Consider the following 22,933-nt stretch of genomic DNA (forward strand, 5'->3'; position numbering starts at 1 on the left):
TCGCCGTCGCGCTCCTGCCCCTGATGTGCCAGTGCACATGTCTGCTACCTCGTTGGAGGCCTTCCTGCTTGCACGCCGACCGACTTAATCGAAAAACTTGAAAATCCACACTGGCCATGTAGTTCTCCAGATGGTCGTACTTTCGAGCTGTAGCACTTGGCACCTCAGTGTGCGTTCGTCGCTGCAGGTCGCAAACCAACGCGCAGCGAGCTTCGGGTTCTAGAACTAGAAGCTGAGAGTGCGCGTCGCGTATCATCTTCAACACATGCGATTAGCACGACATTATTCACGAGTTTCAAGTTCGACGGTGTATACGCCACACGACGTGAAGGAGCGTGCTGATAGTAAACACCAACCAGGCTGCTCGCGAGCGTCGGCGCGCTTCGGCGGTGATGACGGTGTGCGCCGGGCGTCGAAGCGGCCATGAGGCCTGCGAAGCTGGGAGTTTCGCAGACATGACCGACGAACGAAATGAACCCCTGAAACGTTAAATCTCGCTGGTCGATCGACGCGAGTTGCTGTCTAACAATTGCCAGGGCACTATACCCATCTACTCGGCTCGTGAAATCAGACAAACGATCAGCATGCACCAACTACTCTGCTGCAAGAATAGGTGGAAAGTGGCCGTGTCTCGGTGCGTCTGCACGAGACCACTGTCCGCAACTGTCCGCAACCAGCGTCGTAGAGCGGACTGAAAGCGCGTGTAAGCAGCACCGGGTTAGGGCTCGCCGCCGCTTCTGGCCTTTGGCCAACGTAATATGACGACACCGCCAGCCCGCAACCAACGCGAGGCGCGTCTATAAGAGAACACCACTGCGCCATTCGCAGACCAGCATCCTCACATACCCAGCCATATCGTTACATTTTTGCTATTATGTCTTCTATTCAGACGGGCGGCATGAACCGCATCTCCTTCCTGCCGATCGACCAGATCCGCCGACCAATCGTTCCAGTTCTCGATGAGGAAAAGATCTCGCGCATGATCGAGACGCTCGCGCATACTGATCCAGAGGCTATTGATGACGGACTACCGCCAATTGATGTGCTCCGTGTACGCAAGAATGGGAAAGATTGGTATTTTGGGTATGTGCTGCTTGTCTCGTCCTATCTTCTCATCGCTGCAGTACTGACATGTACCGCAGATTCGGCGGATGCCATAGATTCCAGGCATATGAGCGGACCGGAAAGAAGACCGTGAAGTGCAAGATTGTGCCGGTTACGGAGAAAATGTTGTCCTTGTACGTCGGCGGTAGTTTAGAAGAGATGTTCAAGGAACGGCCCGGGGAGCCCGTGGCATCGGCCTAGGTCATCTCATTAGCATAACCATACGCATCTTGCTGTTAATTTTCTCGGCGCATTGGTGGGGCGGGTTTTTGTATATCAGACTGCTGTAACGATTGTCATGCGTGGGTAATATTGTAAACGTCTTTGTATTCGACCAATTTATAATGTAGTCACGATCCAATACTCCGGAGTGCTCTCCGTGTCTACACTAACAACGACGCCCTCGGAATCTACCACCGTCGCAGCCCACGCAAGCACTCGGGATGTCCACTTCTCCATCGCAAACACCTCCGCGTTGTGCTCTGCAAGGGGCGGAATAATCTGCTCGCGCATGTTCTCAAAGTCCTCAAACAAGTCGCTGTCCATATCGAATCCGTCGATGTTGTACCGGCTTTTCATCGTCGTAAGCCATGCACTGCAGGGCGATGAAACGTCGAGCGTAGTAAGGAGAAGGTGGGCTACGAAGAGGACAAGAATTTGGTCCTCCGCGTCGCTTTCACGAAGGTCGACGGCGTCCGAGGAGCCGAAGACGGAGTCTATGCTAGTAATGAATGGTTCGAATCGTGCATCGGCAAGTACGCTTGCGAGACTGAAGCCGACTGTGTTCATGTAGCGGTGGATATCCTTTACCAGTTCGCCTGATTCGTTGACCTGTACGTCGGCGGGCTTCACTAAGCTATATAACGTCTCGTAAATTACCCTCTGCGTAGTCCGTAATATCTCAAGCTGTCTTGTAACATAATAAAAGATACTCTTCTCGCGCCGCGTGGTTGGCGCTCTCCTCGGCGCTTTGTGCTGTGATATCTTCATGCTAATCGCAATATTCAACCGTCCAAGCGCGCTAATGTCGCATCGCGTCGTCGACTGCAGCCGTGACGAGTCGTATAAACTGTGCCGCATGATCTCTATCTCCGGTTCGTTTGCAAATTGCACGCGGAACATGTTCAGCAGGTTCTCCGGAAGAGGTTCGGTGTCGGAGAGATAGAACACGTCGTTTGTAATCCCCATGGCTTCGAGCAGGGATTCTTTATCTGGCGCGAGTGCTGTGCGCCGGATTTTTAGGGAGACGACGTCAAATTTGTTGTCCTCGAGGCAAAATCCATAGCCCATGAGCACTGTACCTGTTAGCTATAGCGCGCATATAGTACAAATCTCGTACATACGTTCTTCGTTGCCCTTGGGCCCGTAGTTGTTGAAAACCTCATGGCCGGCTTCAATTGTTTGCGCAGCATATATGGAAAACGTGTTATCCAAGTCACCCCAGTACACTGGGGTTAATGGCCGATGGTTCAATGAATCGACAAGAGGAACCAAGACCGGATACGACAGACCTTCAGTCTTGAGCACCAGCTTCGATGGAAATGAGCGGGAGGACAAGACAGTGCATGCCCAGAGATATAATTCCCATGTGTAAAGCTTCGCTGGAATCATGGCTGAATTTGGTACAAACGAGACCGCATTTTTCCATTCTTCCTCCCATGCTGCCCGGCGTAGGTCGACGTCACCGTAGATGTTCGTTCCCGCAAGAAGTGCCAGCTCAGCGTCCGTGAAGTACAACGGCGTGTCGAATGATGTCGGGAGGATGTTGATATACGGAGCCCACACACTCTCGTTACCAAGTATCCTCTCCCTGCACAAAAAGAGTCGAATCGCGACCTCGGGCTGCTCTGCGAATGGACATTCTTCGACTGATCCCCAGATCAGTGACGCTGCTTTGGGGTAGTCGATGACCAACGAGATCGGGCACGCCAGCAGCCGCGAGGACTTGATTTCGCCGCCGACTGCAATTTCTGACTTTGCATATGCTGTGGATCCTGTATCCTTTGCTGAGAAATTAGCGTGACTCGCAGATAATTGAAGCCCTTAGGTGATCACACTGCTGCTACATACAGATCTTGAATTCGAGGCTTGGGGAGCAGCAGCCGCCGTGCGATTGGACCCAGTCTGTCATGATCTGCATTTTCTGCAGCTCTTCGATTTCCTCTTTAACCATTGCTATTCGCCGAGTCTTGACAGGCGTAGCAGCTTCGTGCAGCAGCGTGAAGAGGCTGGTGATTTGGTGTTGGTTGGCACTGGATTACACCCGCCACGAAGCCCTGCGCCATCGCCAGTTCGCAAGCTGGCTATCACACCCCACCCCATCATCGCCCAGCCTGCTCGATCACCACACACCCATCGCCGCCACTAACCGCCCGCTCACTCATGTCGCTGGCATCGATCCGACGGACACTTTCGCCGCTCCACGACAGTGGGCCTGGTATGTCTATTCTGCCAGTAACCGAGAATTCCGAGAACGACTTCACATCACCACCGTCACCTACGTCATCCATACCGTCCTCCCGGCGGCGTCAGCGGTTTAATCAGAGCGCAAGTATATCTTACACAAATTGGTCGCTGGCGAGGATTCCAATTGTCTTGCGAAGGTGAGAGCGGGCCGGAAAACGGACTGGTTGTTAGTGGGCTTATCTTGCTAACAATTCGTCAAGGCTGCTGAAGCCGCCTACCCTCGACTTTGAGACTGCGATATGGGAGATATGCTACCTCTTTATCTCGCCCAAAAAGGTTTACAGACAAATGTACTATAGAGTATGTTCCTTTCCATTCTGTGATATATGCACTATGCTAACAAATCGCCAGAAACGTACGAGCTGAACCCTCCCATTGTCAATTGAACCCACTAACCCACAGCCATAGAGACGAAGGATACCTGGGCCCGCGATGACCCATCGTTTGTGCTTGTGCTTTCAGGCTTTTTAATACTCTCAGCGATCGCATGGGGCGTTGCATACTCGCCGGGGTTCTTTCCAATCGTCCGGCTCATGTTCGACATGGTATTGGTCGACTTTTTACTAGTGGGTAGCGTCCTTGCAACGCTGTCGTGGTTCTGCGTGAATCGGTTCTTACGGCAGCGGATGGGGCGTGGTGTTATGAGCATGACGCAGCAGGATACAAATATCGAGTGGGCGTGAGTTCTACAGTGATTGGCGAGATGAGACGTCTTGTTGACAATTGTCGGCAGGTATTGCTTCGATGTGCATTGCAACTCATTTCTTATCATATGGTTTTGCTTGTACGTGCTTCAGTTTGTGATGCTACCCATCATTCTGAAGAACAACTGGTGAGCTCTGTCTGTGTTCGTTCATCCATGGATTAGCGCTAACTGGCATCCAGGTTTTCTTTATTCCTGGGTAACTCGCTTTACCTGGGCGCATTTACATACTACGTCATTATCACATATCTAGGATTCAGCTGTAAGTATCCGACTTAATTGCACATCACCGCAAGCTAACAACATTATAGCACTACCCCTAATCGAACACACGGAATACATTCTGTTCCCCATCCCAGTGGTATTTGTGTGTTACCGTTCGCGAAGAAGCAGGGGAATTTGAGCTAATAGAGCGCAGGTATTATACCTCGTCAGCCTGTTTGGCTTCAACATCTCGGCACACGCAATCAAGTTCTATTTTGGTTGATTGTAATAATAACGACTTCAGGACACAAGCGAAATCGTGTTCTATGCGACATAATATTCCTTGCTCTTATGGGAATGAATCGATTAAGGCCATCTCGGGATCGTGTATGCGATAGATGCAGAGCAAAGTTACGTTATTAAGGCGTTGGGGACAGGGTTTTAATAATGCACCGTGTGAAGGCATAGTGATTATATAATCTTCATATGTAGAATTTTGTGTATGACCCTTGAACGACAGGGGGAAAGAATGAGAAACGACTGAAATCCACGACTGGGCAAAGAAGATTAGTTTGTGCCTGGTGCATGGTTGCCTTGATGACTTTGGAGGATTTGGATGGGCGTGTCCCATCGAGGTCCTTTGGGAGTTTAAGGTTTGTCTGTTTCTGACCCCTGAAAAAAATCTCGCCGCGGCACTGGTGTGAGACCTCTAGACCGACTTCACAATTAGCTGCAGTTCTCTCTCAAACGGTGACAAAATGTCAGACGACCAAGACTATGAGACCGATTCTGACATGTCGATTGATGGTGACCCGTCGAGCGGTACCACACCGGTGCTGCTTGGAAGCGTGGACGAGCCTGCGGATGGCAGCGCTACAGCACTGGATACCCGAATAGGCGGACGACCTGTAAGTGTTCTCACCCTGTTATATCACAATTCAGCGGATGTACGCTTATTCGATTGTGGACAAGATCTGGCTACATCCAGATTCGCCGCCATCAGCAGCGTTCGCGAAATGCAAGTCCTGCAAAGAAGTCATGGCGATGCTGCTACAAGCCTACGCTGCCCTGGAAGGCACGCTCTACGAGCGCGTTATCTATCTGTTTGCATGCATGAACGCGAAATGCCGACGGAAAAACGGCTCGGTCTGCGCGATTCGAGGAATTTTACGAGACGAGACGAAAATGGAGGCGGTCGCGATGAAGCAGCATCTGGCTGAGGAGAAGAAGCGGAAGAAAGCTGAGCAGACAGCAGCTGCTGCGGCAAAGGCAAAGGCAGCGACTGCACCGAGTGGATTTGATCTTGGTGGTGAGCTGTTTGGGGGCGGGTTTGGGGATAGCTCGGCGATGTTCGGCTCTACAGCTACGCCGAAGCCAGCAGCAGAATTATCCGCCGACGAGCCGATGTCGGAAGTTGCCAGCGGTCTCGAGAAAGTCTCGATCAAAACAGTTCGAGCGAAGTCATCAAATGTGCCATACGAACCCTGGCCGCTCCACCTAGCCGGTGTGGCGTATAAATCCTATTTCTTATACGTGGAGAATGAGTATCTTTCCAACACCGAGCCCGAAATTAACCAGCGGTTTGAGATTCTACAAGACACGACCGGAGCGTCAGGAAGTAACGACGCCGGCGGCGACGACTGGTCTGCACTGCCGGAAAGCACTAGCACCATCGACAAGGCGTTCCAGAGATTTGCGGACGTGGTCTCGCAGAACCCAGATCAGGTGGTGCGATATGACCGCAAAGGCGTGCCGTTGCTCTACTCAAAAGAAGACGCCGTTGGAAAAGCATTGCTTGGCACGGCCGGGTCTGGGGGTCCGACGAATTTCCCACCGTGCCCAGGTTGTGGAGGCCCCCGGGTATTTGAGTTCCAGTTGATGCCGCTTGCGATTGAAGTCCTCGAGTCGAACAGCGGGATGAATATGGCGGAGGGCATGGAGTGGGGCACAATTCTCGTGGCGACGTGTCTGGACGATTGCATACCCGAGCTGGATAAGAACAAGGTCGGGTACTTGGAAGAGTGGGTTGGCGTTCAGTGGGAATAGAAACCAGCAGATATCTAAAGTTTTGTATGTTGACGTATGTACAAAATTATACGATATTTATACAAGCATGCAAGTGCTGCAGCTCACAACTCCGGCATCTCCGTCGTCTGCTCATAAAACTGAACGACATCGCCCTCCTTGAACGAATCCCAGTTCTTGAACGTCAGCCCGCATTCCGCACCCTTGGCGATTTCCGAGGCATCGAACTTGCCCTGTTTCAGGGTATCCAGAGTGCCTTCAAACACCTCGTTGCCGTTGCGCATCACTCTCACGGGCAGGTTGCGCTTGGCGGCGCCGCTGGATACTCTACATCCCGCTACACGGAGTGTGGATGTCTTCAAGGTGATTTCGAAGATAGACCGGATCGCGGCTTCGCCCAAAACGGTCTTGACAACAACGGGCTCCAGAAGCTCAGACACGCGGTCTTTAACTTCTTCCAGAAGATGGTAGATAATAGTGTGTGTCAAGATCTTCACATTCTGGGCCTCGGCAAGCTGCGAAATCTCCTTTGGAGGTTTCACGTTGAAGCAGACAATGTCGGCTTCTGATACGCTTGCAAGCATGATATCAGATTCGGTGGGGGGACCAATAGCAGTTTCCGAGGCAAGGATGCGGCCCTTGACGGTATCATTTCCAATCGCGCTAATCATATCTTCGATTGCCTCCAGAGAGCCCTTGACATCTGCTTTCAGGACGAAATTCTTGTACTTCATGCTATCCGTGTTCACGTCGATCAAAAACTCCTTTTGACCAACTGCAACACGCGAGCTGCCGGTTTCTGACTTCTCCTTCTCACTAGCTGCAGTATGCGCCTCTCTGTCGGCGCGACGGCGCTCGTTAATTCCTTCGAGACCTTGAATAGTCCTCTCTTCCTCCTGTCGTTCGGTGCGGTAGTCGCTGACGGACTTTGCGTGCTGTTCACTGTCGACTGTCAAAACCTCGTCTCCGGCTTCGGGCAGCTCTTTCCATCCATCAATCTCAATCGGATGTCCCGGAGACGCAGATTTGACATTCTTGCCAAGATCGTCACGAATGCTGCGCACTTTGCAGTATGTCGTGCCGGCGACCAAAAATGCGCCGGGCTTCACTGTGCCACGGCGGACTAGCATTGTAGCCACATTTCCGCGGCCTTTGGATTTCTTGGACTCGATGACCCAGCCCTCGACTTTTCCTGTCGCATCAGCTTTGATATCCAAAATCTCTGCGAGCGTCAGAATTGCTTCTTCCAAGTTGTCGATGCCATATCCGGTAAGACCAGAGACCGGCACGGCCTGCACATCACCACCGTAACCTTCGACGAAAATGTCGTGTCTGGCAAGGTCCTGGTGTACTTTGTCGACGTCCGCGTTTGGCTTGTCAATCTTGTTGATGGCGACAATAACCGGGACTTTCGCTTTGCGGGCATGGTCGATAGCCTCGATAGTCTGCGGCATAACGGAATCATCTGCCGCAACAACGAGAACCACAATATCGGTAATATTCGCACCACGCTGACGCATCTTCAGGAACGCGGCGTGACCTGGCGTGTCCAGAAAGGTAATCTGCTTGCCGGATGACAAGCTTACCGAGAAGGCGCCTATATGCTGTGTAATTCCTCCATGTTCCGAGGCCGCGATGGACGACTTCCGCAAGTAATCTAGGATTGTGGTCTTCCCGTGGTCGACGTGGCCCATGATGGTTACAAACGCAGGTCGGTTCGGAACACCATCCATGCTGGCGGGTGAGGGATCCGGGAAGACGTCGCGAACCTGGCCGCTCTTCGGCTCAAAGTCATATTCCATGGCGATCAAGCAGGATGTCTCGTAGTCCAAAACTGTTGGGCAGTGGTTAGTGCTTGACAAGCAATACATAAACGAGAGACGACGCACTGTGATCAAAAGAAAGAGCTTCAAATCCCATTTTACTCATAGTCCTAACCAAGCTCTGCTGTCGCACGTTAAGTAATCTGGCCAGATTCGAAATCGAGATAAACCGCGGTAAAATAATTGGCCTGGGCTCCGCTACCACCGGTGCCACGTATGCCGGCTTAGAGAATTTCTAAAACAGTGTAAGCGGTCGTACCTCTTAGCGGCAAAAAGAAGTCATCACGAACTTTACGTGGCACCGAGGATACCTGACGGCTGTAATCGTCCTTCTTTGAATTTCGGTCCCGGTCATAGGGGTTCTTGCCTTTGTCGGGTTTTCGCTTGTCGTTCCACTTCTTCCCTTTAGGCTTCATGCCATCTGACTCGTCTGCGGCATCAAATTTGAACGCTTCAGATCCTTGGCGATTCCAGACGTCCCCGCCACCTGTGCTCTGCTGTGGAGGCGTAACGCCAGATTGTCCTGGTCGGTTTTGTCCGGGCGGTCCAGGCGCAAACCTGTTTTGCTCTCTAGAAGGAAAGACTCCTTTGCTGTTGCCGCTTCGCGGATTCGCCCGTGCTGGAAAATTCGATTTCTTCTCCGAGGGCTTGTAGTCGCCAAATTCAACCATTGGGCCAGATACTCGAGCAGGGCCCTTGTTGCCGCCAGGACCTTTAGGCGATCGTGGATTCGCCATCAATCTTGGTTCGCATGATGTGAAATGCCGGTAGGCCAGTGGCACTGGACTCGCGAGACGAGCGACCTAGGTGCAACGCCGTTGCTTAGCAAAACATCCCCGGAAGATTTCCGCAGAACAGCACGACAGCCACTTACCACTAGCCGCTTCGTAACAAATAACCTCATGCTTAAATTCGTGGTCACCAGCTATTCCGCTGCATATCGTGTCCGTCGTAGCAGTAGTAGTGGTTCGTGTTCAGTGGTCATGGTTTGCACTAGAGGAGCCGCGATCTTTTCTCGCGATGGATTTTAGATTTTAAGGTTGAGACCCTGACTTATCACGGGACTTTAAATACAACACCCTTGTCAGCGGACTCACTACAAGCCAAATCGCGTCTCTTCGGTGTCTGCTCCTGGTGAGTCCTTTGACCATCTCTCGCTATACCCGACCCTGCGCACTGCTTCTGCCATAACACACCCCTCAAGGCATCCTGCCTTGTCGCCGATACATCACACCAGCCAGTCCCCATCCTGATCTATCATTGTGCCCCATTGCCAACTCGTATATCGACGTTAAACCGAGGACAAACAAGCAGCAGATCCACCCACCCGCGTCGCAACCTGTCGTTCTTGACATATTCCAGTCAAGACCCACCCATCGATCAATCACAGTCTTTGCCGTCACTTAGTATGGCTGATCCAGTTCCCAAGCCCGACGCTCCCCCACCAGACGAGTCGGCGGCCTCACAGCCGTCGCCACAACAACCTGCCGTGCCAGCCATGAGCATTGAATCAATTCTCGGTCTAATGACTGGATTGACAGCCCCTCCTCCTCCTCCAACTGGAATCGATACCAACAAGCTCAACACTGGAGTGGCAACTTATGATCCAACAGCCTCCGTATCAATCCCCACCGGGCCAGCTGCTCTAGTACCAGCATCAGAAGATGCCAATGACAGCAAGCTGTTCTTCGTGGACGAAGCTCAAAGTGATAGCGGAAGCTCGCTTTCCTCAGAGTCTTCCGGGGAACGACCCACTCCATCTGTTCCACTGCCTCCGCAGTCTCATGGATTCCAGAACCGCCGTCGCCAAGGCAACTCATTCACGCTCGCCGACTTGTCAACCCCTTACACGCCTGACGAGGAAGCTGAATACGAGCAGTACATCAAAGACGAGGGCGTTAATGTCCAGAGGAACGAGTGGGAGCGATTTGAGCCAGGATCACGTCTATTCATAGGTATGAAATCCGCGACGCTTCTAGTTGCGCTGCCCGTTAACTCGACCTAGGAAACCTGCCGACGGATAATCTCAACAAGCGCCATCTGTTCAAGATATTTCACGGCTTTGGCCGACTGGCACAGATTTCTATCAAGCAGGCTTATGGATTTGTCCAGTACAACAACGCAGATGATTGCAGCAGGGCTATCGAGGCTGTGCAGGGCACATCCATCCAAGGCCGAAAAATGCGTAAGTCTATCGCGTGAAGATGCAGTTCCGCTTATGCTCTAACGACTTCATGTGTCAGATCTTGAGGTGTCTAAGCCGCAGGGAGCAAAGAAGGACAAAGGTCGCCAGTTTGACAACAATCAAGGGCGACCGCAGCAGCAGCAACAGCAGCAACGGCGAAGCGCATCTCCGGAGCGACGAGGTAGCAACAGGCTCAACAACCGGTTTCCAAACCAGAATTTACGGCAGCAACAGCAACAGCAGGGTGGATCATACGGCGGGTATCTCACCCGGCAAGACGATGGCGAGCAGAACAGAGGTCGAGGAGACTTTGATCGTCGAGATAACTCGCCCTCGCGAGGGCGAAGCGATAGACTATATCGTGAGCGGTCACCACTTAGACGGAATGCTTCACCTGCGGGCGAAGATTGGCCCTTCCCGCGTCGCCGCGTGGATGATATTCCCGATATTCAAATTCTCGTGATTGAGAGACTAGATCGGTATGTCGACGCGGTGCGTTCTCGAACACGCAATAGTACTGACATGACTGTAGGAATTTTGTCTACTTTGTTGAGAAGGCATTTAAAGACCGCGGTTTGAAAGTCGACATTGTGGACATGTCGCCGCGCGTAAACATGTCAGCCATCATCCGCCAGACGATCCTTGAAGGCGTCAGCACTGTCGCCGTGCTCACGAATGACCTACAAGACAGGTCGCAGGTGTCGATGCAGGTATTTGAGAAGCTTGCAGATAACGCCACTGCACGGTTTGACGGTAAGCCGTTGTTTTTGAGATCTGTTTTGCTATGTGCTAACGCAGTCTACCGTCTCAGAGTACAGGAACTTGGATCCACCTGTCGCGGCGGAGATCGTGTGGCGCGCGAAGCAGTCAAGACAGCCAAACGCAGCTGCCGCCGCTGCTGCCGCTGCCGCGTTCGGGCTGCTGGGTAGCACGCTGTACAAGTGAGGAGTTGCGCTGTAGGATTAGCACGAGGCCATCAATTTACGTATAATATGCGTAGAAGATAGAGAAGCGAAGCGGTCGGGCGTTGTCGCGGGCCCTGTGCTAAGCTTAATACGGCTAGCTCAGATTCAGCGCAAGCGCGCAATTGAGTTTTGTTTCAAAACTCTAAACCCCTCGCAGCGCTAATGTCGCCGCATGCGACGACTAATACAACATCTTGCTCCCTCACCGCCCTCTTTCTCCAGTAGCCATGGCGGTTTTCGAAATCGTTGACTCTTACCAGGTCCAAGGTGCGTTCTGTGGTGCATTTTGCAAGTGTGGTGTCTGCTTAGCTAACCGATGCGGCGATATGCCAACTCCACAGGCCTACGAATATTCGAGTACGTGTTCAAGGTCCCGCTCAACTACAGCAGTCTCGTGAGCGCGGAGACGTTGAATATATTTGCGCGTCGGGTTGTGCCGTACGAGGAGGCCGACACTGGTGATCCAGAGACGTGCACGCGCCCGTTCAGTATGTGTTCGCTTATATTCTTTCTCCGACCCTCGATACTAACGTGCTGTAGTTGTATATCTGCAGGGCGGACCTGGGTTTGAATGTATGTTGGTTTATTTGAGGGATCACACGACGATAATATATGCTGATGTATCTTGTGTGTTGTAATTAGGCGAGCCGCCGTTATCCAAGTCTGGACGGACGAAGGAGCTGCTTGACCGAGGATTTCAGGTACTAACCACAGATCAATATTTCGCATGCCGATAGGCACAATTTCGACTAACAATTGAACAGATTTTATATTTGGATCAGCGAGGGACAGGTTACAGCACACCGATATCTTACTCCACGCTAAAGCTAAAGGGTTTGGACCAATGCCCGTGTGTTCTGTTGCAAGGTGAACTAACATGGGAGAACATAGAAACGGATAAAGCTAAGGCAGAGTATATTTCTTTGTTCAGGGCCGATAGCATTGTTCGAGACTGCGAGGAGATCCGTAAAATTTTGGTCAAGGACGCGCAGGACAAGCGGTGGTCGTTGCTTGGACAATCTTTCGGTATAATCCATGTCGTGATTTCGGTTTCGGATACTTCTAACCTATCTGAATAGGCGGCTTTTGCTCGATTACATATTTGTCATTTTTGTAAGTTTTGGCTGAAGTGGCGGTGTATGATGATTGCGACTAATTCACTGGCAACTAGTCCTGCAAGCCTGAAGGATGTTTTAATCACAGGCGGTGTGCCTCCTCTCGTCGACAACCCCGACGCCGTCTACACCGCTTTATACCGTACGCACTGCTGTCGTTCTCTGATAAACAAAAGAACCTTCTAATCATACCGCAGAACGCGTGATCAAGCGAAACAAAGCGTACTACAAAAAGTTCCCACAAGATGTGCAAAAAGTTCGCAAAATCCTGGCACATCTCGCATTAAATGTCGTTGTATTGCCTAACGGTGGCGTGCTTTCGGTTGAGAGGTTTCAGCAGCTCGGCTTGGATTTCGGGCGGCATCAGGGGCTGGATTCGGTTCATCGTGAGTTGCATTTGCCCAACTTCTGCCGTATAATGATTACTGATCGAAGCGTATTCGAAAGAGCTGGTTCAGAAAGCCTCGTTTGATATAGATATGTTTGGAGAGATTACCTACAACACTCGGAGTCGTATTGAGAACGCGCAAGGCTTCGATTCGAATATTCTGTACGCGTGCATTCACGAAGCGATCTACTGCCAAGGGTACATACTGTCAGCTATCTATTGATATTCTAAGTGATGCTAATTGATGCAGAGAAGCGAGCAACTGGTCAGCAGAACGGCTACGTCCTACATTTGCCCAGTATTTCAATTGGGGTCATGTGTCTGCTTTAGAAGACGACAGTACGCCGATCTATTTTACTGGCGAGATGGTACTTAATTGCACTCTAATGATGATTTATGCACGCTAATTCAGTCTGCAGATCTATAAGTCGATGTTCGATGACTACGCGGAACTACGCGCAATGAAGGGCGCCGCGGAGTTGCTAGCCACGAAAACCGACTGGCCAAAGCTTTACGACATCTCTACGCTGAATCAGACCACCGCACGTGTGGCCGCTGTGTCGTATTATAACGACATCTACGTAGACCTGGATCTGTCGGTTGCGTGCGCAGAGCAGATTCGTGGGTGTCGGCAGTGGGTGACGAGCGAGTTTCTGCATAACGGGTTAACCGTAAATCCCGCGCGCGTGCTGGGCGAGCTTTTCAAGCTCCTTGAGAATGACACGGAATAGACGTGTGCTTTTTAAGCGTATATACTGATATTTTGACCCTCTTTGCTTTGCTGTTGCTTGAAATAGCATTGGCTAGATCATGACAGCTTAATAGCTTTGTTCTTGTGTTTGTCATACGTATTATCTATGAAGCTTCATTATTACTTTCGCTTGCCTGCCGGTGCGGCCGCAGCTTCTGCCTCGCGCTGTTCCCGGCGTTTCTGCACGTCCCAGTTGTAAACGCGTGCAGTATTGACCTCGACGGTGGTGATGTTTTCCCGAAGGAACTCGAGGTCTTCGTCGCACGTCAGAAGGGACTCCTTGGCGGACTTGAGTTTGGAGTTGAGTAGATCAGTGGCTTCTTCCATGGGGTACTCCAACATCACGTTGGCCTGGGATTTGTTAGTATGAGTGAGTGGTCAAGGAGGCGGGGGAGAGACGTACACCGAGCCATAGGTAAACTGTATCGGACGCGACGATGTTCGCTTTGGCGAAGAGTGTATCGTTTAGCTCATATGTCGTGGTGATCTTGTTGTCCTCGGAATTCTGTCCCGTGGTTAACTTGCATTGAAGGTGAGGTACCGGTCGAAGAGAGCAGCGTACCCGTTTTGAGTCGAGGAAGAGTACGCTGTCGAGCGTCTTTTGAATATCCGGGATCTTCTCACGAAGACCAGCAGCGCGACGGAGTGTGCTCATTTCCTGAATATTTGTGAGCATGACCTAATAATAAACAGAGAGATCGGAACGTACCATGTACTTGTATTTGCTGCATCAGGTGCGTTAGGACTGTCACGATGGAGGTTGGAAGTGGTGTGGACGAACCTTAGCATCTCCTGGAACGACTGCAGAATCGATTCGACTTGATCCCGACTCCGTACATAGTCCTCGACTGTTTCTATGAACGGTGCCTGTGGAATTCCTCGGGGGTTCACGTATCCACTGTCGCAATGGGTTAGCGGTCCGCACAACCAGTCAAGCAACACATATGCGACCTATGGAAAAGGTGATGGAGATGGGTGGTGGACGTACGGATCGCCTGGTTCCAGTGCTGAGGCCATTGTTGAGTCGGTGGGGTGGTGACAGGGAGGTGTGACTGGAGTATGGAGTTGATCGAGTACGCGAAGTAGGGTCGTGTTGTGCATGTTCGTGATCGCTATATTTTTTTGGGAACTATGACGCCCGTGAGATCACAACCCCAGATACAACTAACTGTATCCCGGGCCGGAGTCGACCACGTCCCACGCGCAATACCCATTAAGCATATGAGTTAGCCGCTGCTAAAGAGGTGCCCTGCGCTATTCTGCCGTCGTCGAGCACAAGTTCCATGCCACGATGGCACCGACACTGACCACAACCACCTCGTTCGCGCGAGGACTTCTACCCTTCCTCCAGCGCCTCCGCCTCACACCCCGTCGGGGATTCGCGACCGCGCGAGCCCCCGCCATAATCGACGATCTCCCGATCAAGGGCGTCACAATCCCGCTGCCCAAGCAATTCCCCTCCGCACGATACCCCGGAGTCAATACAAATCTGCCAGTGCCCGACCGCAGCGCGCTGGGCTTTTATGCGTCTCCGTCGTCGAGCTCGGGACAATCACTTGCGCTTGCGCAGCTACTAAGTGAGCGGGGGACAAAAGAAAAGAGACTCTTTCCATTGGTGAATTGGCAGCATTGGGTGGTCAATACGGATCAAGTTGCGCTTCAGGCAGCCGAGGGTGGACTGTCGCGAGTAGATGCGCTGTATCGCATGCCGACCTTAACTGCGCACACCGGCATTGCAAAGGTGCTTTACGTACCAAGGTACTATATGGAACTCTGCATATTCTACTGGAAGATATTTCATCTTGCTCGCGCCGTTGCGGCGCGCGTGAATTTGCCCTCTGGCGTGTTCAGCACGATCGTGTCCTCCATCTACGCAAGCGACTTGTACAACAACAAGTCCAACAAAATTGCAATGAACCTCACCACTGCGCTGCACCTTGCGCAACAAGAGTCACGACAGAACCAACCAACAACGCAATCCGCTGCGGTCGTCAACGAGGGACTCGACGTGTATATCCCGGATGCAAGTGAAATTACGCGCACGGAATTCCAACATCTGCGCCGAGCGCTATCCCCCGGTTACGTGTTTCCTGTGGCATGTGGACTCGTGCCTGGCTTGAATACGGCGGTCGCGCGGTGGGTGTTGCCTCGGTTTGGGGCGTCGTTGGTGCTTTCGAAGGCGATGAAGGAGGTGTGTGTCAAGGCGTGGGAGCAACGTATTGCCGCCGCGCGGGAGGTGTTTCGGAAAATGTACCCTATCGCGGACGCGGATGAGGTGGATGGGGAGGATACGTCAACCATCTCAGCCACGCAGGCGGTGTTTCGAAGCACGTTACCGCAGTGTTCGCAAGCCGAATTGGTTAACCTCGCAAAAGCGGTCGGGATACTCCCGGGTTGGGTGCCGCCACAAATCGTCGTGCGGGTGGTTTTAGTTGAACTGCTACTAAACCATATCACATACCTCAAGGCGGATAATTCGTTGATTGGAAAGTGGGGTGGCGTATGGAAGATGTGCGAGGATGAACTTGATTGGGCATTACTCGAGCGCGCCGTGTAAGTATCTCTTTCTCCGTCCTTGATGCGCAACGTGCTGACGTCAACAGGCCGATTTCGGGCTTGAGGATTGAACAAAAACGCTCGCAATTGTATATGACCATTATCGGCATGACAGATTTTCGTTATGGCGGTCTGTTCTTGATTTCAGACACCACGCTCTCGGAGGAACAATTTGAAGAGTTTGAACAGCTGCGCAAGCAGCTCGTTGTTGATGCACGGGCGTTGGTATCATAGATTGTAGATAGTTTCTGTATATAATGGAGACGGCTACGACAGTGTGAATAATAATTGTATATACGAATAGCTACAGCTCCGGGCGAATAGAGACGTATCCTTAGGGTATGTATGTACTGTATTTACAAACTAACTCACTCTGGCGCGGACTGGTTCAGTCCGACGAGGTCAAAGTCCGGCAAACTAAATAGCTCCTCCGAAATCAGCGTGCCAAGGTTTATGACCGGCACAGGAGGTAGCATTTCCGAGTGTTCCCGGGAGGAAGAGGACAGCGGAATGAGTCTGGTGGAACTTTTATTCAGACGGCTGTCGGACGAGTGCTCGGGGTTGCCGTAGCGCATGGTAGACACGTCCCAGCCGTCCGCGACGGAGTTGGAGACAAGAATCTCGAGGTTTACGCGAAGATGTTGTGAGGTCTCACGGGTCGCAGTGCGGAGATAATCACCGATGAGGTCGTCGAAGCCGCTGATTTCGAGCTTTTCTCGGAGCTTGTTGCGGTCGGCGGGAGTTTTGAAGGAGGATAACACGAGGTTGAGGAGCTCCATGTGATTGCCGAGGTACTCGATTGTGTCCCACTCGGTGGTTACGATCAGTCCCTTTGTAGACGGCGATCCTTTGACCTCAGTACTGGTGAACACCTCGTCTGAAGCACAGTCCTCGCGTATGTCAATGGTAGCGTCTGTGTGTGCAAAGATCCAGAACGCGTCGGTGACGACGATGTCGCACTCGAGACACCAGTTCTTGAACGGGCGCCGCACATGCGAGATCTCGATAAAGTCTGGACCGAGCTGACTCGCAGGCTTCATGGGGTCTTCAAAGTACGAGAGGACGAGCTTTGCGCGGCGTTCGCGAGATTCAAGGGTGGCTGAGCGCATGAAGGAGACTATGATGTCAGACTGGAGCGTATAGGGGAGGTCTATAAGGGACTTACTGAAGAGGAGGATAACGAGGGAGCGGTCGGCGAAAAAGGCTGGTTGGCTCTCGGAGAACAGAAAGTCGGCGAGGGCGGGGAGAATGACAGGAGCGACTGTGGCGAAGTGGAATTGGCCGAGCTGGGAGGTCAGATATGTTGCAAGCGATGTATAGAAGGTGTAGTACCTCGAGACTGCTTAATATCCGCAGACAAGTGAGTAATTCGCGGAAGAGGATGTCGTGCGACTCTTCTCTAAACTTGACCTTCATTATCTCGACAAGACACCGACAGAGGCCATCAATCCCGCTCGAACGCAAAAACGAATTCGACCACTTGACCTCCTCTCCCTGAAGATTCAATCGCAGCTCACGGACCAGCTCGACATCAAGGTCAGTAACCTTGACGACGCACACATACTGCGCATACTCCGCCGGCGAAGTACACGCTGCCGCAGCGCTCAGTTTCGGCGGCGGCAAGGACACGTCGGTCTTTGGTTTCCGGAATCGCTTGGGCGACCACGGCATGCTGGGCGAAAATATCTTACGAGAGGGCGAGTGCTTTAGCGGGTTGTCTGTGGATATTGGCTGTGGTGGCTTTCGCGAGGGAGAGGGTGGCGGAGGCAGCGGGGGTGAGGCCGCGCGTTGCTGGCCGTTCTCGACGAGATTCTGCTTGAGATTGAAATCTAGGCCGCGCAGTTTCTGGCGCACGTCTTCTGGCACGGCTCGCGAGTCCTTGGGGAATTAGTGTGTGCACGTACCAATGAGAGGTGGAAACGCGCTCACCATGAGGTTCTCAAACTCGGTTGTCAGACTGGCAGTAGCATCACCCGGCACCGCCGCAGCCGCACTGCGGTTTTCGTTCGTGCTCAGCACGACGACTGATCCTGACTGGTCTGCGGCAGGGAGCGTATCGTCGGTGCAAGTTTTCTGCACTGGAGGCGCGTTGCCGTGCTCGGTGTCATGTTGATGCTCAGGCTCGGGAGAAGGGCCGGCGGCGTGACGCACCAGGGTAGGTTCAGACGCCGGCGCGGACGACGAGCTGAGCGGCGAGCGGACGAGGTTGCGGAGCTTCGTGGGGGACAGTGGCGCCAGTTTCATGACGTGTTGGTGAACATGACGGTCGTTAAGCAGCAGCGAAGCAGCCAAAAAGACACAACCGCGGAGGCCGTACGGACGAGGTGCAGTTTACCACTTGCCTAAAGGAGGTCGGAGCGCCTGAATAGGCGAAAACTCTATAGTATGTCGCGGTTACCCGGAGATGTAGCGGGAGAGCGATGAAGCCGCTCGAAGAGGCAGTCCAGGACGATTCCCAATCGCATCTGAGCTAGGGCGGGCTGTATATTTACCATCGAGACCGACCGCCCCCGGTCATGGGCGTGAAGACGACTACGTGATAATGGCACCCTCCGGCAGGATCCTATCGCCGCAGTGGGCGGCGTTTCTGTACCGCTGCAGTCTGTTTCTGCTCATATTCTTTACGTTTGGCTTTGCGATCGTAACGCCGGCGGATTTGATCGCGCAGTCAGCGCGAAAAGAGCGGCGGTACAATGTGATTATCGTGGCCGCGACGTACTTCGTGGTCGCGGTGGTGCTGCTGATACTCTACGTGGTGCGTCTCTACGGCGTGCGCGTACTGCTCGCGGACATCCCGAAACGATACGTGCCGGGCAGGCACGACCTGCCGAAAAGTTGCGCTAATGTGATCGAGGCGGAGCTGCGGCGGTGCAAGATCATCCGGACGACGCTGCTGCCGAGCGAGAACACTGTGCTGCACGACGGCCTGCCACCGCCGAAGCAGGCGGCGGTGGAGTTCCCGTTGGTGCCATACATCGAGGTGCTAATGGAGAGCGTGAAGCTGCTGGACGAAAAAGCACGCAGTGTGCACCCCGCGCTGGCGCGGCGGCCGAGCATGGCGCTGCGCGACTACGCGTCGTACCTGGCGACGACGGACGTACTCATGGACGCAGAGCTGGCGCGACAGTTCGTGGACGGCTACGAGGAGGCGCGGTACTCAGGGGCCGCGATCTCGGAGGCGCGCTTCAAGGAGCTGATGCGGATCTTCACATTTCTGCTGCGGAGCATCCAGAGCCCAACCGCAAAGTACACCTAGGCTGAGCAATACAGCATCGGCGCTGCTGCGCGTTTGCGGCACAACTGCACCGCACTGCGTACTTGTGCCATAAATCTCACGGCCAACTCCGTCTGCGCCACAAACCCCGCGCCGCGGCCGCTCCGTCGTATAATATACGTCACCGCCGCCATCGCCATTCCGTCATCGTACCGTCACGCCTCCGCTCCTCCTCCATCGCGACTACCGCGCCCTCGCCCCGCCCCGCGCGCCGCCGTACGTGCCCTGTTCCTGCGTGTCGTGTACTATATGTACGTCTGCTAATATTCTCAGTCCGCGTTCGCCATGTCCGAGCCCGCCGCGCAGAGCGCCGCCGCCGCGCCCGTCTCCGCGCCCTTCCACGCCCGCTCCTCCTCCATCCCCGACGCCCTCGCCCTCCCCATAGGCCAGGCTGCCCAGCCCCAACCCGCTGCCCTCGCCTCTGCACCCCACCCCTCGAAGTCCAAGCTGGATCTTGAGCCCAACCCCTTTGAGCAATCCTTCGCCTCCAAGGAGCCCTCGCCCTCCGCCCAGAAGCCTGTCCTGCCCTCCGTCGCCACGCTGGCATCCCCCAGCATCCTCTCCTCCGGCTCAACTGCCGGCTTCTGGGGCATTAACAGCCTGCGCTCGGGCCCGCTCTCCCCTGCGCTACTCCAGGGCCCCCAGATGGCCTTCGCTGACTCCCACCTCCGCAGTGGTCTTACCCCCAACGAGTCTGGCATTCGCACCGGACTCACTCCGGGCGGCAGCGGCTCCATTTTCCCCTCCCCGAGTCCCACTGCGTCAATGTTTGGCCTCATGCCCCCAGTCACTCCCTCCGGCCTCCAGCCAACCTCGTTCCCACAGACCCCCCAGCCCATCGAACCGGCACCATCGCAGTCCCACCACGTCCCCGCCTCCGTCCCGTCCGCGCCGCCGCCTCCACCACCGCCTTCCGTTTCTGTCACTTCCGCTCCACCCGCTGTCGTGACTGCCGCAGCAACTGGCAGCGGCGGCTCCGCCTTCCGCATGCAGATCACGAACCCGGTGCCGGCCCCGCCGCGGTCGAAACCCGAGACCTTCGCGGCGGACTCGGCAAGCGTCGCTGCCAACGGCCTCTTCTTACTCAGCCAAGGCCAACAGGCTGAGGTTTCGTCCAAAGCCGGAGCGCTGCAAGCAGACAAACAGCAGGCCGACGCGCCACAGCGACTAGAGCCAAAGAACGACAAGAAGCGGTCTTCGTCCGCACGCAGCAAATCCGGCGGCCGCAAGGGTGACGACGCGCCCGCATCGTCAAGCAAAAAGCAAAAGACCACCAGCGCCCTCTCGCCTAGCATTGGCGCCGCCAGTACGGCGGGCGACCTCTCTGGGCCGGACAACGAGGACGACATGGACGACGACCCGTCGATGGACACCAAGAAAATGACTGACGAGGAAAAGCGTAAGAACTTCCTAGAGCGGAATCGTGTCGCCGCGCTGAAATGCCGCCAGCGGAAAAAGCAGTGGCTCCAGAACTTGCAGGCCCGCGTCGAGTACTACACCAACGAGAACGACGTCCTCAGCCAGCAAGTCACAGCACTCCGTGAGGAGGTCGTTAATCTAAAGGCCATGCTGCTCGCTCATAAAGACTGCTCTGTCTCCCGCGGCCTCTCTTCTCCTGGTCAAGATCCCATCGGCATCGCGCTCGCGCAAAACTACGTCGGCATGCAAAACGCTCAGTCCGCCGCCGGCGCCTCAATAGGCAACGGCATGGTGAACCCCAATCTGGCTGCCTCTCGGCGTTACGTTTAGCGCTCATAAAATGCTTCTCATCGTCGCAGTCGTTGTGTTTGGCTTCTTGCGCAAGGGAGAGCAAAATAACCCGGTTTGTTTATTAGTTCACGGTGTTCTGTGATGACCTCTGTTTTCCTCTCACCTTTTGTCCATTCTAATTCTTGGTTTTGATGCATTTTTATTTCTTTGTACTTTATTTTCTCATCTGTGCGTCAGCCGATGCATAACCGAAGCTGGATTTCATGTTTCGCGCTGTTTTGCTGCTGTACAACCACTATTGTGCACCATCTTGCGCACTTGTTTGTAAGGACATACATTTGATTTTGACGATTTGTTTTATGGATTCGAACACGCGGAGAATAAATTTTAAGAAACTACTCCATCTTGCGGTTTCAAGGATTTCGCGTGATCTGCGAATTCCGCCACGGTTACTAGCGCTATCTGCAGTAATGTGCTTGACGACTCGACCGTCAGTGCAGATTAGTAAGAATACTGATTCGCCGACGAACTACCTGTGTGCGTCTAGAATGATTGCGAGGACAGTAATTGCAGCAATGCGTGCTTGGCGTGCTCTAAACTCGCACATTGCGCCACGAAATCGGCGAATGCGTTCTGTCTCTTGCCCACTAAGATACACGAAATAATCAGTTGGCTCAGTCGCGCAACAAGCTGGGTCGATATCTCAACAGTAGCAGGGGGCTCCGGACGGTACACGGAAGACCTGCCTCAATACGCGCAATTGGGGATCGGCGGATCGGAGGATCGGCGGATGATGTGCCTGTGTATGGAGGCTGGGAGACTGCGGATGTACGCACTTTTTCAAGTTTCACGAAGCCGCGCTGACGTCACCGCTGACTTCACCGCCGACTTCACCGCTGACTTCACCGGGTGGGGCGTCGGACTCGGTTAGCAGATGCCATTTTGCCAGATAGTGTGAGCGAGCTTGAGAGCTTCTGATTTGTGAACGCTATGCAAATATACCGTATGACTCACCTCTGTGACTGCACTAGGAATACCAGCTATCTGAATCTCGTTCACGCGAAGCCTGGTCTCCGAGCGAGTGAGTGAGGGACGGAGCATGTATCCGAGTCTCCCCTCACAGTGGCATCCTCCAGCAACAATGATCAAGACCCTGCTTCTTCATCCTTCTATGCACTCTTGATTTCAGTCTCGCTCATTGACGCTCGTACTCGCACATGGTGTGCATCCTTGCTATAATTGCGGCCTTGTCCAGCGTCAAACTAGCCGTGGCCTCACAAAGGTGACGTATCTACGCCGGCGAACCATGTTTTTCGATGCGCTGTTGACGGGTCATAGAAACCAGGCCGGAAATGACGAGGACGTTGAAGGTGGTGCTCGACATATTCGTGCTGGGTACTAATGCGGTATACCTAACGTGTTAGCCTTGTGTTGCACACCTGGGCCAACATCCCATACCATGTCTGTACAAGACAACAGCAGCGGCGGTGAACAAACAAATTTCGCCACGACGCTGGCAGTACTTTATGCGCGCTCAAACTCAGGGGCGGGTACGTATTATAGATATGAATGATACGCAATCGCATGCACCGCCTCTAGATCTGCGAATTTCGTCTGTTACAAACGGAGTTAGAACTCTACATGAGTGAAATACAGTGAAATTG

The 22,933-nt window shown here is 53.4% G+C and overlaps 12 protein-coding genes across 12 annotated transcripts; 8 read left to right on the top strand and 4 right to left on the bottom strand.

Moving 5' to 3' along the window:
- The first annotated feature begins 788 nt into the window (after nucleotides 1–788).
- Nucleotides 789–1,464, top strand: V1518DRAFT_418648 (ParB/Sulfiredoxin). Its single transcript, XM_066904588.1, has 2 exons — nucleotides 789–1,083; nucleotides 1,143–1,464. The coding sequence occupies exons 1-2, from the start codon at nucleotides 875–877 to the stop codon at nucleotides 1,303–1,305; spliced, it is 372 nt and encodes a 123-aa protein (XP_066758717.1). The 5' UTR covers nucleotides 789–874; the 3' UTR covers nucleotides 1,306–1,464.
- V1518DRAFT_312045 (uncharacterized protein) lies at nucleotides 1,321–3,381 on the bottom strand. The gene is made up of 3 exons (XM_066901119.1): nucleotides 3,175–3,381; nucleotides 2,448–3,110; nucleotides 1,321–2,399 (listed from the first exon to the last, which is right to left on the bottom strand). Exons 1-3 carry the CDS (start codon nucleotides 3,275–3,277, stop codon nucleotides 1,444–1,446), a joined length of 1,722 nt encoding a protein of 573 aa, XP_066758718.1. The 5' UTR covers nucleotides 3,278–3,381; the 3' UTR covers nucleotides 1,321–1,443.
- V1518DRAFT_418655 (UNC-50 family-domain-containing protein) lies at nucleotides 3,352–5,042 on the top strand. The gene is made up of 7 exons (XM_066904589.1): nucleotides 3,352–3,707; nucleotides 3,771–3,870; nucleotides 3,981–4,249; nucleotides 4,304–4,402; nucleotides 4,456–4,535; nucleotides 4,585–4,640; nucleotides 4,692–5,042. The coding sequence occupies exons 1-7, from the start codon at nucleotides 3,487–3,489 to the stop codon at nucleotides 4,758–4,760; spliced, it is 894 nt and encodes a 297-aa protein (XP_066758719.1). The 5' UTR covers nucleotides 3,352–3,486; the 3' UTR covers nucleotides 4,761–5,042.
- A 49-nt stretch (nucleotides 5,043–5,091) lies between these two features.
- On the top strand, nucleotides 5,092–6,591 carry V1518DRAFT_418659 (programmed cell death protein 2). Its single transcript, XM_066904590.1, has 2 exons — nucleotides 5,092–5,385; nucleotides 5,450–6,591. The coding sequence occupies exons 1-2, from the start codon at nucleotides 5,236–5,238 to the stop codon at nucleotides 6,521–6,523; spliced, it is 1,224 nt and encodes a 407-aa protein (XP_066758720.1). The 5' UTR covers nucleotides 5,092–5,235; the 3' UTR covers nucleotides 6,524–6,591.
- A 15-nt stretch (nucleotides 6,592–6,606) lies between these two features.
- On the bottom strand, nucleotides 6,607–8,680 carry V1518DRAFT_438369 (uncharacterized protein; the record flags this gene model as incomplete). Its single annotated transcript, XM_066906357.1, has 4 exons — nucleotides 6,607–7,884; nucleotides 7,906–8,336; nucleotides 8,392–8,513; nucleotides 8,637–8,680. 4 exons carry the CDS (start codon nucleotides 8,678–8,680, stop codon nucleotides 6,607–6,609), a joined length of 1,875 nt encoding a protein of 624 aa, XP_066758721.1.
- Nucleotides 8,681–9,434: 754 nt separating this feature from the next.
- On the top strand, nucleotides 9,435–11,662 carry V1518DRAFT_418664 (uncharacterized protein). Its single transcript, XM_066904591.1, has 5 exons — nucleotides 9,435–10,280; nucleotides 10,331–10,510; nucleotides 10,569–10,989; nucleotides 11,043–11,263; nucleotides 11,322–11,662. Exons 1-5 carry the CDS (start codon nucleotides 9,734–9,736, stop codon nucleotides 11,453–11,455), a joined length of 1,503 nt encoding a protein of 500 aa, XP_066758722.1. The 5' UTR covers nucleotides 9,435–9,733; the 3' UTR covers nucleotides 11,456–11,662.
- On the top strand, nucleotides 11,663–13,911 carry V1518DRAFT_418670 (Alpha/Beta hydrolase protein). Its single transcript, XM_066904592.1, has 12 exons — nucleotides 11,663–11,742; nucleotides 11,817–11,963; nucleotides 12,016–12,048; nucleotides 12,118–12,176; nucleotides 12,240–12,309; nucleotides 12,367–12,501; nucleotides 12,555–12,588; nucleotides 12,647–12,732; nucleotides 12,788–12,976; nucleotides 13,038–13,176; nucleotides 13,229–13,346; nucleotides 13,398–13,911. Exons 1-12 carry the CDS (start codon nucleotides 11,703–11,705, stop codon nucleotides 13,707–13,709), a joined length of 1,362 nt encoding a protein of 453 aa, XP_066758723.1. The 5' UTR covers nucleotides 11,663–11,702; the 3' UTR covers nucleotides 13,710–13,911.
- Nucleotides 13,689–14,820, bottom strand: V1518DRAFT_418676 (Prefoldin subunit-domain-containing protein). Its single transcript, XM_066904593.1, has 6 exons — nucleotides 14,718–14,820; nucleotides 14,511–14,627; nucleotides 14,439–14,454; nucleotides 14,292–14,387; nucleotides 14,133–14,234; nucleotides 13,689–14,080 (listed from the first exon to the last, which is right to left on the bottom strand). Exons 1-6 carry the CDS (start codon nucleotides 14,744–14,746, stop codon nucleotides 13,850–13,852), a joined length of 591 nt encoding a protein of 196 aa, XP_066758724.1. The 5' UTR covers nucleotides 14,747–14,820; the 3' UTR covers nucleotides 13,689–13,849.
- Nucleotides 14,821–14,874: 54 nt separating this feature from the next.
- On the top strand, nucleotides 14,875–16,649 carry V1518DRAFT_433984 (uncharacterized protein). Its single transcript, XM_066906238.1, has 2 exons — nucleotides 14,875–16,282; nucleotides 16,333–16,649. Exons 1-2 carry the CDS (start codon nucleotides 15,021–15,023, stop codon nucleotides 16,517–16,519), a joined length of 1,449 nt encoding a protein of 482 aa, XP_066758725.1. The 5' UTR covers nucleotides 14,875–15,020; the 3' UTR covers nucleotides 16,520–16,649.
- On the bottom strand, nucleotides 16,537–18,616 carry V1518DRAFT_418680 (armadillo-type protein). Its single transcript, XM_066904594.1, has 4 exons — nucleotides 18,215–18,616; nucleotides 17,618–18,163; nucleotides 17,451–17,571; nucleotides 16,537–17,402 (listed from the first exon to the last, which is right to left on the bottom strand). Exons 1-4 carry the CDS (start codon nucleotides 18,527–18,529, stop codon nucleotides 16,654–16,656), a joined length of 1,731 nt encoding a protein of 576 aa, XP_066758726.1. The 5' UTR covers nucleotides 18,530–18,616; the 3' UTR covers nucleotides 16,537–16,653.
- Nucleotides 18,617–18,663: 47 nt separating this feature from the next.
- Nucleotides 18,664–19,761, top strand: V1518DRAFT_418682 (uncharacterized protein). The gene has a single exon (XM_066904595.1). It carries the CDS (start codon nucleotides 18,828–18,830, stop codon nucleotides 19,539–19,541), a length of 714 nt encoding a protein of 237 aa, XP_066758727.1. The 5' UTR covers nucleotides 18,664–18,827; the 3' UTR covers nucleotides 19,542–19,761.
- Nucleotides 19,752–21,677, top strand: V1518DRAFT_418683 (uncharacterized protein). Its single transcript, XM_066904596.1, has one exon. It carries the CDS (start codon nucleotides 19,845–19,847, stop codon nucleotides 21,306–21,308), a length of 1,464 nt encoding a protein of 487 aa, XP_066758728.1. The 5' UTR covers nucleotides 19,752–19,844; the 3' UTR covers nucleotides 21,309–21,677.
- Nucleotides 21,678–22,933: the final 1,256 nt, after the last annotated feature.

Source organism: Limtongia smithiae, assembly GCF_038497785.1.
Source record: "Limtongia smithiae strain NRRL Y-17922 unplaced genomic scaffold V1518scaffold_8, whole genome shotgun sequence".
NCBI lineage: Eukaryota > Fungi > Ascomycota > Lipomycetes > Lipomycetales > Lipomycetaceae > Limtongia > Limtongia smithiae.

Coding starts and splice junctions, on each gene's coding strand:
- V1518DRAFT_418648 (XM_066904588.1), top strand. CDS start 875: ATGTCTTCTATTCAGACGGGCGGCATGAACCGCATCTCCTTCCTGCCG. Junction 1,084..1,142: donor GGGAAAGATTGGTATTTTGG/GTATGTGCTGCT, acceptor CATGTACCGCAG/ATTCGGCGGATGCCATAGAT.
- V1518DRAFT_312045 (XM_066901119.1), bottom strand. CDS start 3,277: ATGGTTAAAGAGGAAATCGAAGAGCTGCAGAAAATGCAGATCATGACA. Junction 3,111..3,174: donor AAGCCTCGAATTCAAGATCT/GTATGTAGCAGC, acceptor CTAATTTCTCAG/CAAAGGATACAGGATCCACA. Junction 2,400..2,447: donor GCCCAAGGGCAACGAAGAAC/GTATGTACGAGA, acceptor TAACAGGTACAG/TGCTCATGGGCTATGGATTT.
- V1518DRAFT_418655 (XM_066904589.1), top strand. CDS start 3,487: ATGTCGCTGGCATCGATCCGACGGACACTTTCGCCGCTCCACGACAGT. Junction 4,403..4,455: donor ATCATTCTGAAGAACAACTG/GTGAGCTCTGTC, acceptor ACTGGCATCCAG/GTTTTCTTTATTCCTGGGTA. Junction 4,641..4,691: donor TCCCCATCCCAGTGGTATTT/GTGTGTTACCGT, acceptor AATAGAGCGCAG/GTATTATACCTCGTCAGCCT.
- V1518DRAFT_418659 (XM_066904590.1), top strand. CDS start 5,236: ATGTCAGACGACCAAGACTATGAGACCGATTCTGACATGTCGATTGAT. Junction 5,386..5,449: donor CCCGAATAGGCGGACGACCT/GTAAGTGTTCTC, acceptor ATTGTGGACAAG/ATCTGGCTACATCCAGATTC.
- V1518DRAFT_418664 (XM_066904591.1), top strand. CDS start 9,734: ATGGCTGATCCAGTTCCCAAGCCCGACGCTCCCCCACCAGACGAGTCG. Junction 10,281..10,330: donor AGGATCACGTCTATTCATAG/GTATGAAATCCG, acceptor AACTCGACCTAG/GAAACCTGCCGACGGATAAT. Junction 10,990..11,042: donor GTGATTGAGAGACTAGATCG/GTATGTCGACGC, acceptor ACATGACTGTAG/GAATTTTGTCTACTTTGTTG.
- V1518DRAFT_418670 (XM_066904592.1), top strand. CDS start 11,703: ATGGCGGTTTTCGAAATCGTTGACTCTTACCAGGTCCAAG. Junction 12,310..12,366: donor CTCCACGCTAAAGCTAAAGG/GTTTGGACCAAT, acceptor GGGAGAACATAG/AAACGGATAAAGCTAAGGCA. Junction 12,977..13,037: donor GGGGCTGGATTCGGTTCATC/GTGAGTTGCATT, acceptor CGTATTCGAAAG/AGCTGGTTCAGAAAGCCTCG.
- V1518DRAFT_418676 (XM_066904593.1), bottom strand. CDS start 14,746: ATGGCCTCAGCACTGGAACCAGGCGATCC. Junction 14,628..14,717: donor GCACTGGAACCAGGCGATCC/GTACGTCCACCA, acceptor CCATTGCGACAG/TGGATACGTGAACCCCCGAG. Junction 14,235..14,291: donor TCTTCCTCGACTCAAAACGG/GTACGCTGCTCT, acceptor ACCACGGGACAG/AATTCCGAGGACAACAAGAT.
- V1518DRAFT_433984 (XM_066906238.1), top strand. CDS start 15,021: ATGGCACCGACACTGACCACAACCACCTCGTTCGCGCGAGGACTTCTA. Junction 16,283..16,332: donor GCATTACTCGAGCGCGCCGT/GTAAGTATCTCT, acceptor TGACGTCAACAG/GCCGATTTCGGGCTTGAGGA.
- V1518DRAFT_418680 (XM_066904594.1), bottom strand. CDS start 18,529: ATGAAACTGGCGCCACTGTCCCCCACGAAGCTCCGCAACCTCGTCCGC. Junction 17,572..17,617: donor GGATATTAAGCAGTCTCGAG/GTACTACACCTT, acceptor CTGACCTCCCAG/CTCGGCCAATTCCACTTCGC. Junction 17,403..17,450: donor CCTCGTTATCCTCCTCTTCA/GTAAGTCCCTTA, acceptor CTGACATCATAG/TCTCCTTCATGCGCTCAGCC.
- V1518DRAFT_418682 (XM_066904595.1), top strand. CDS start 18,828: ATGGCACCCTCCGGCAGGATCCTATCGCCGCAGTGGGCGGCGTTTCTG.
- V1518DRAFT_418683 (XM_066904596.1), top strand. CDS start 19,845: ATGTCCGAGCCCGCCGCGCAGAGCGCCGCCGCCGCGCCCGTCTCCGCG.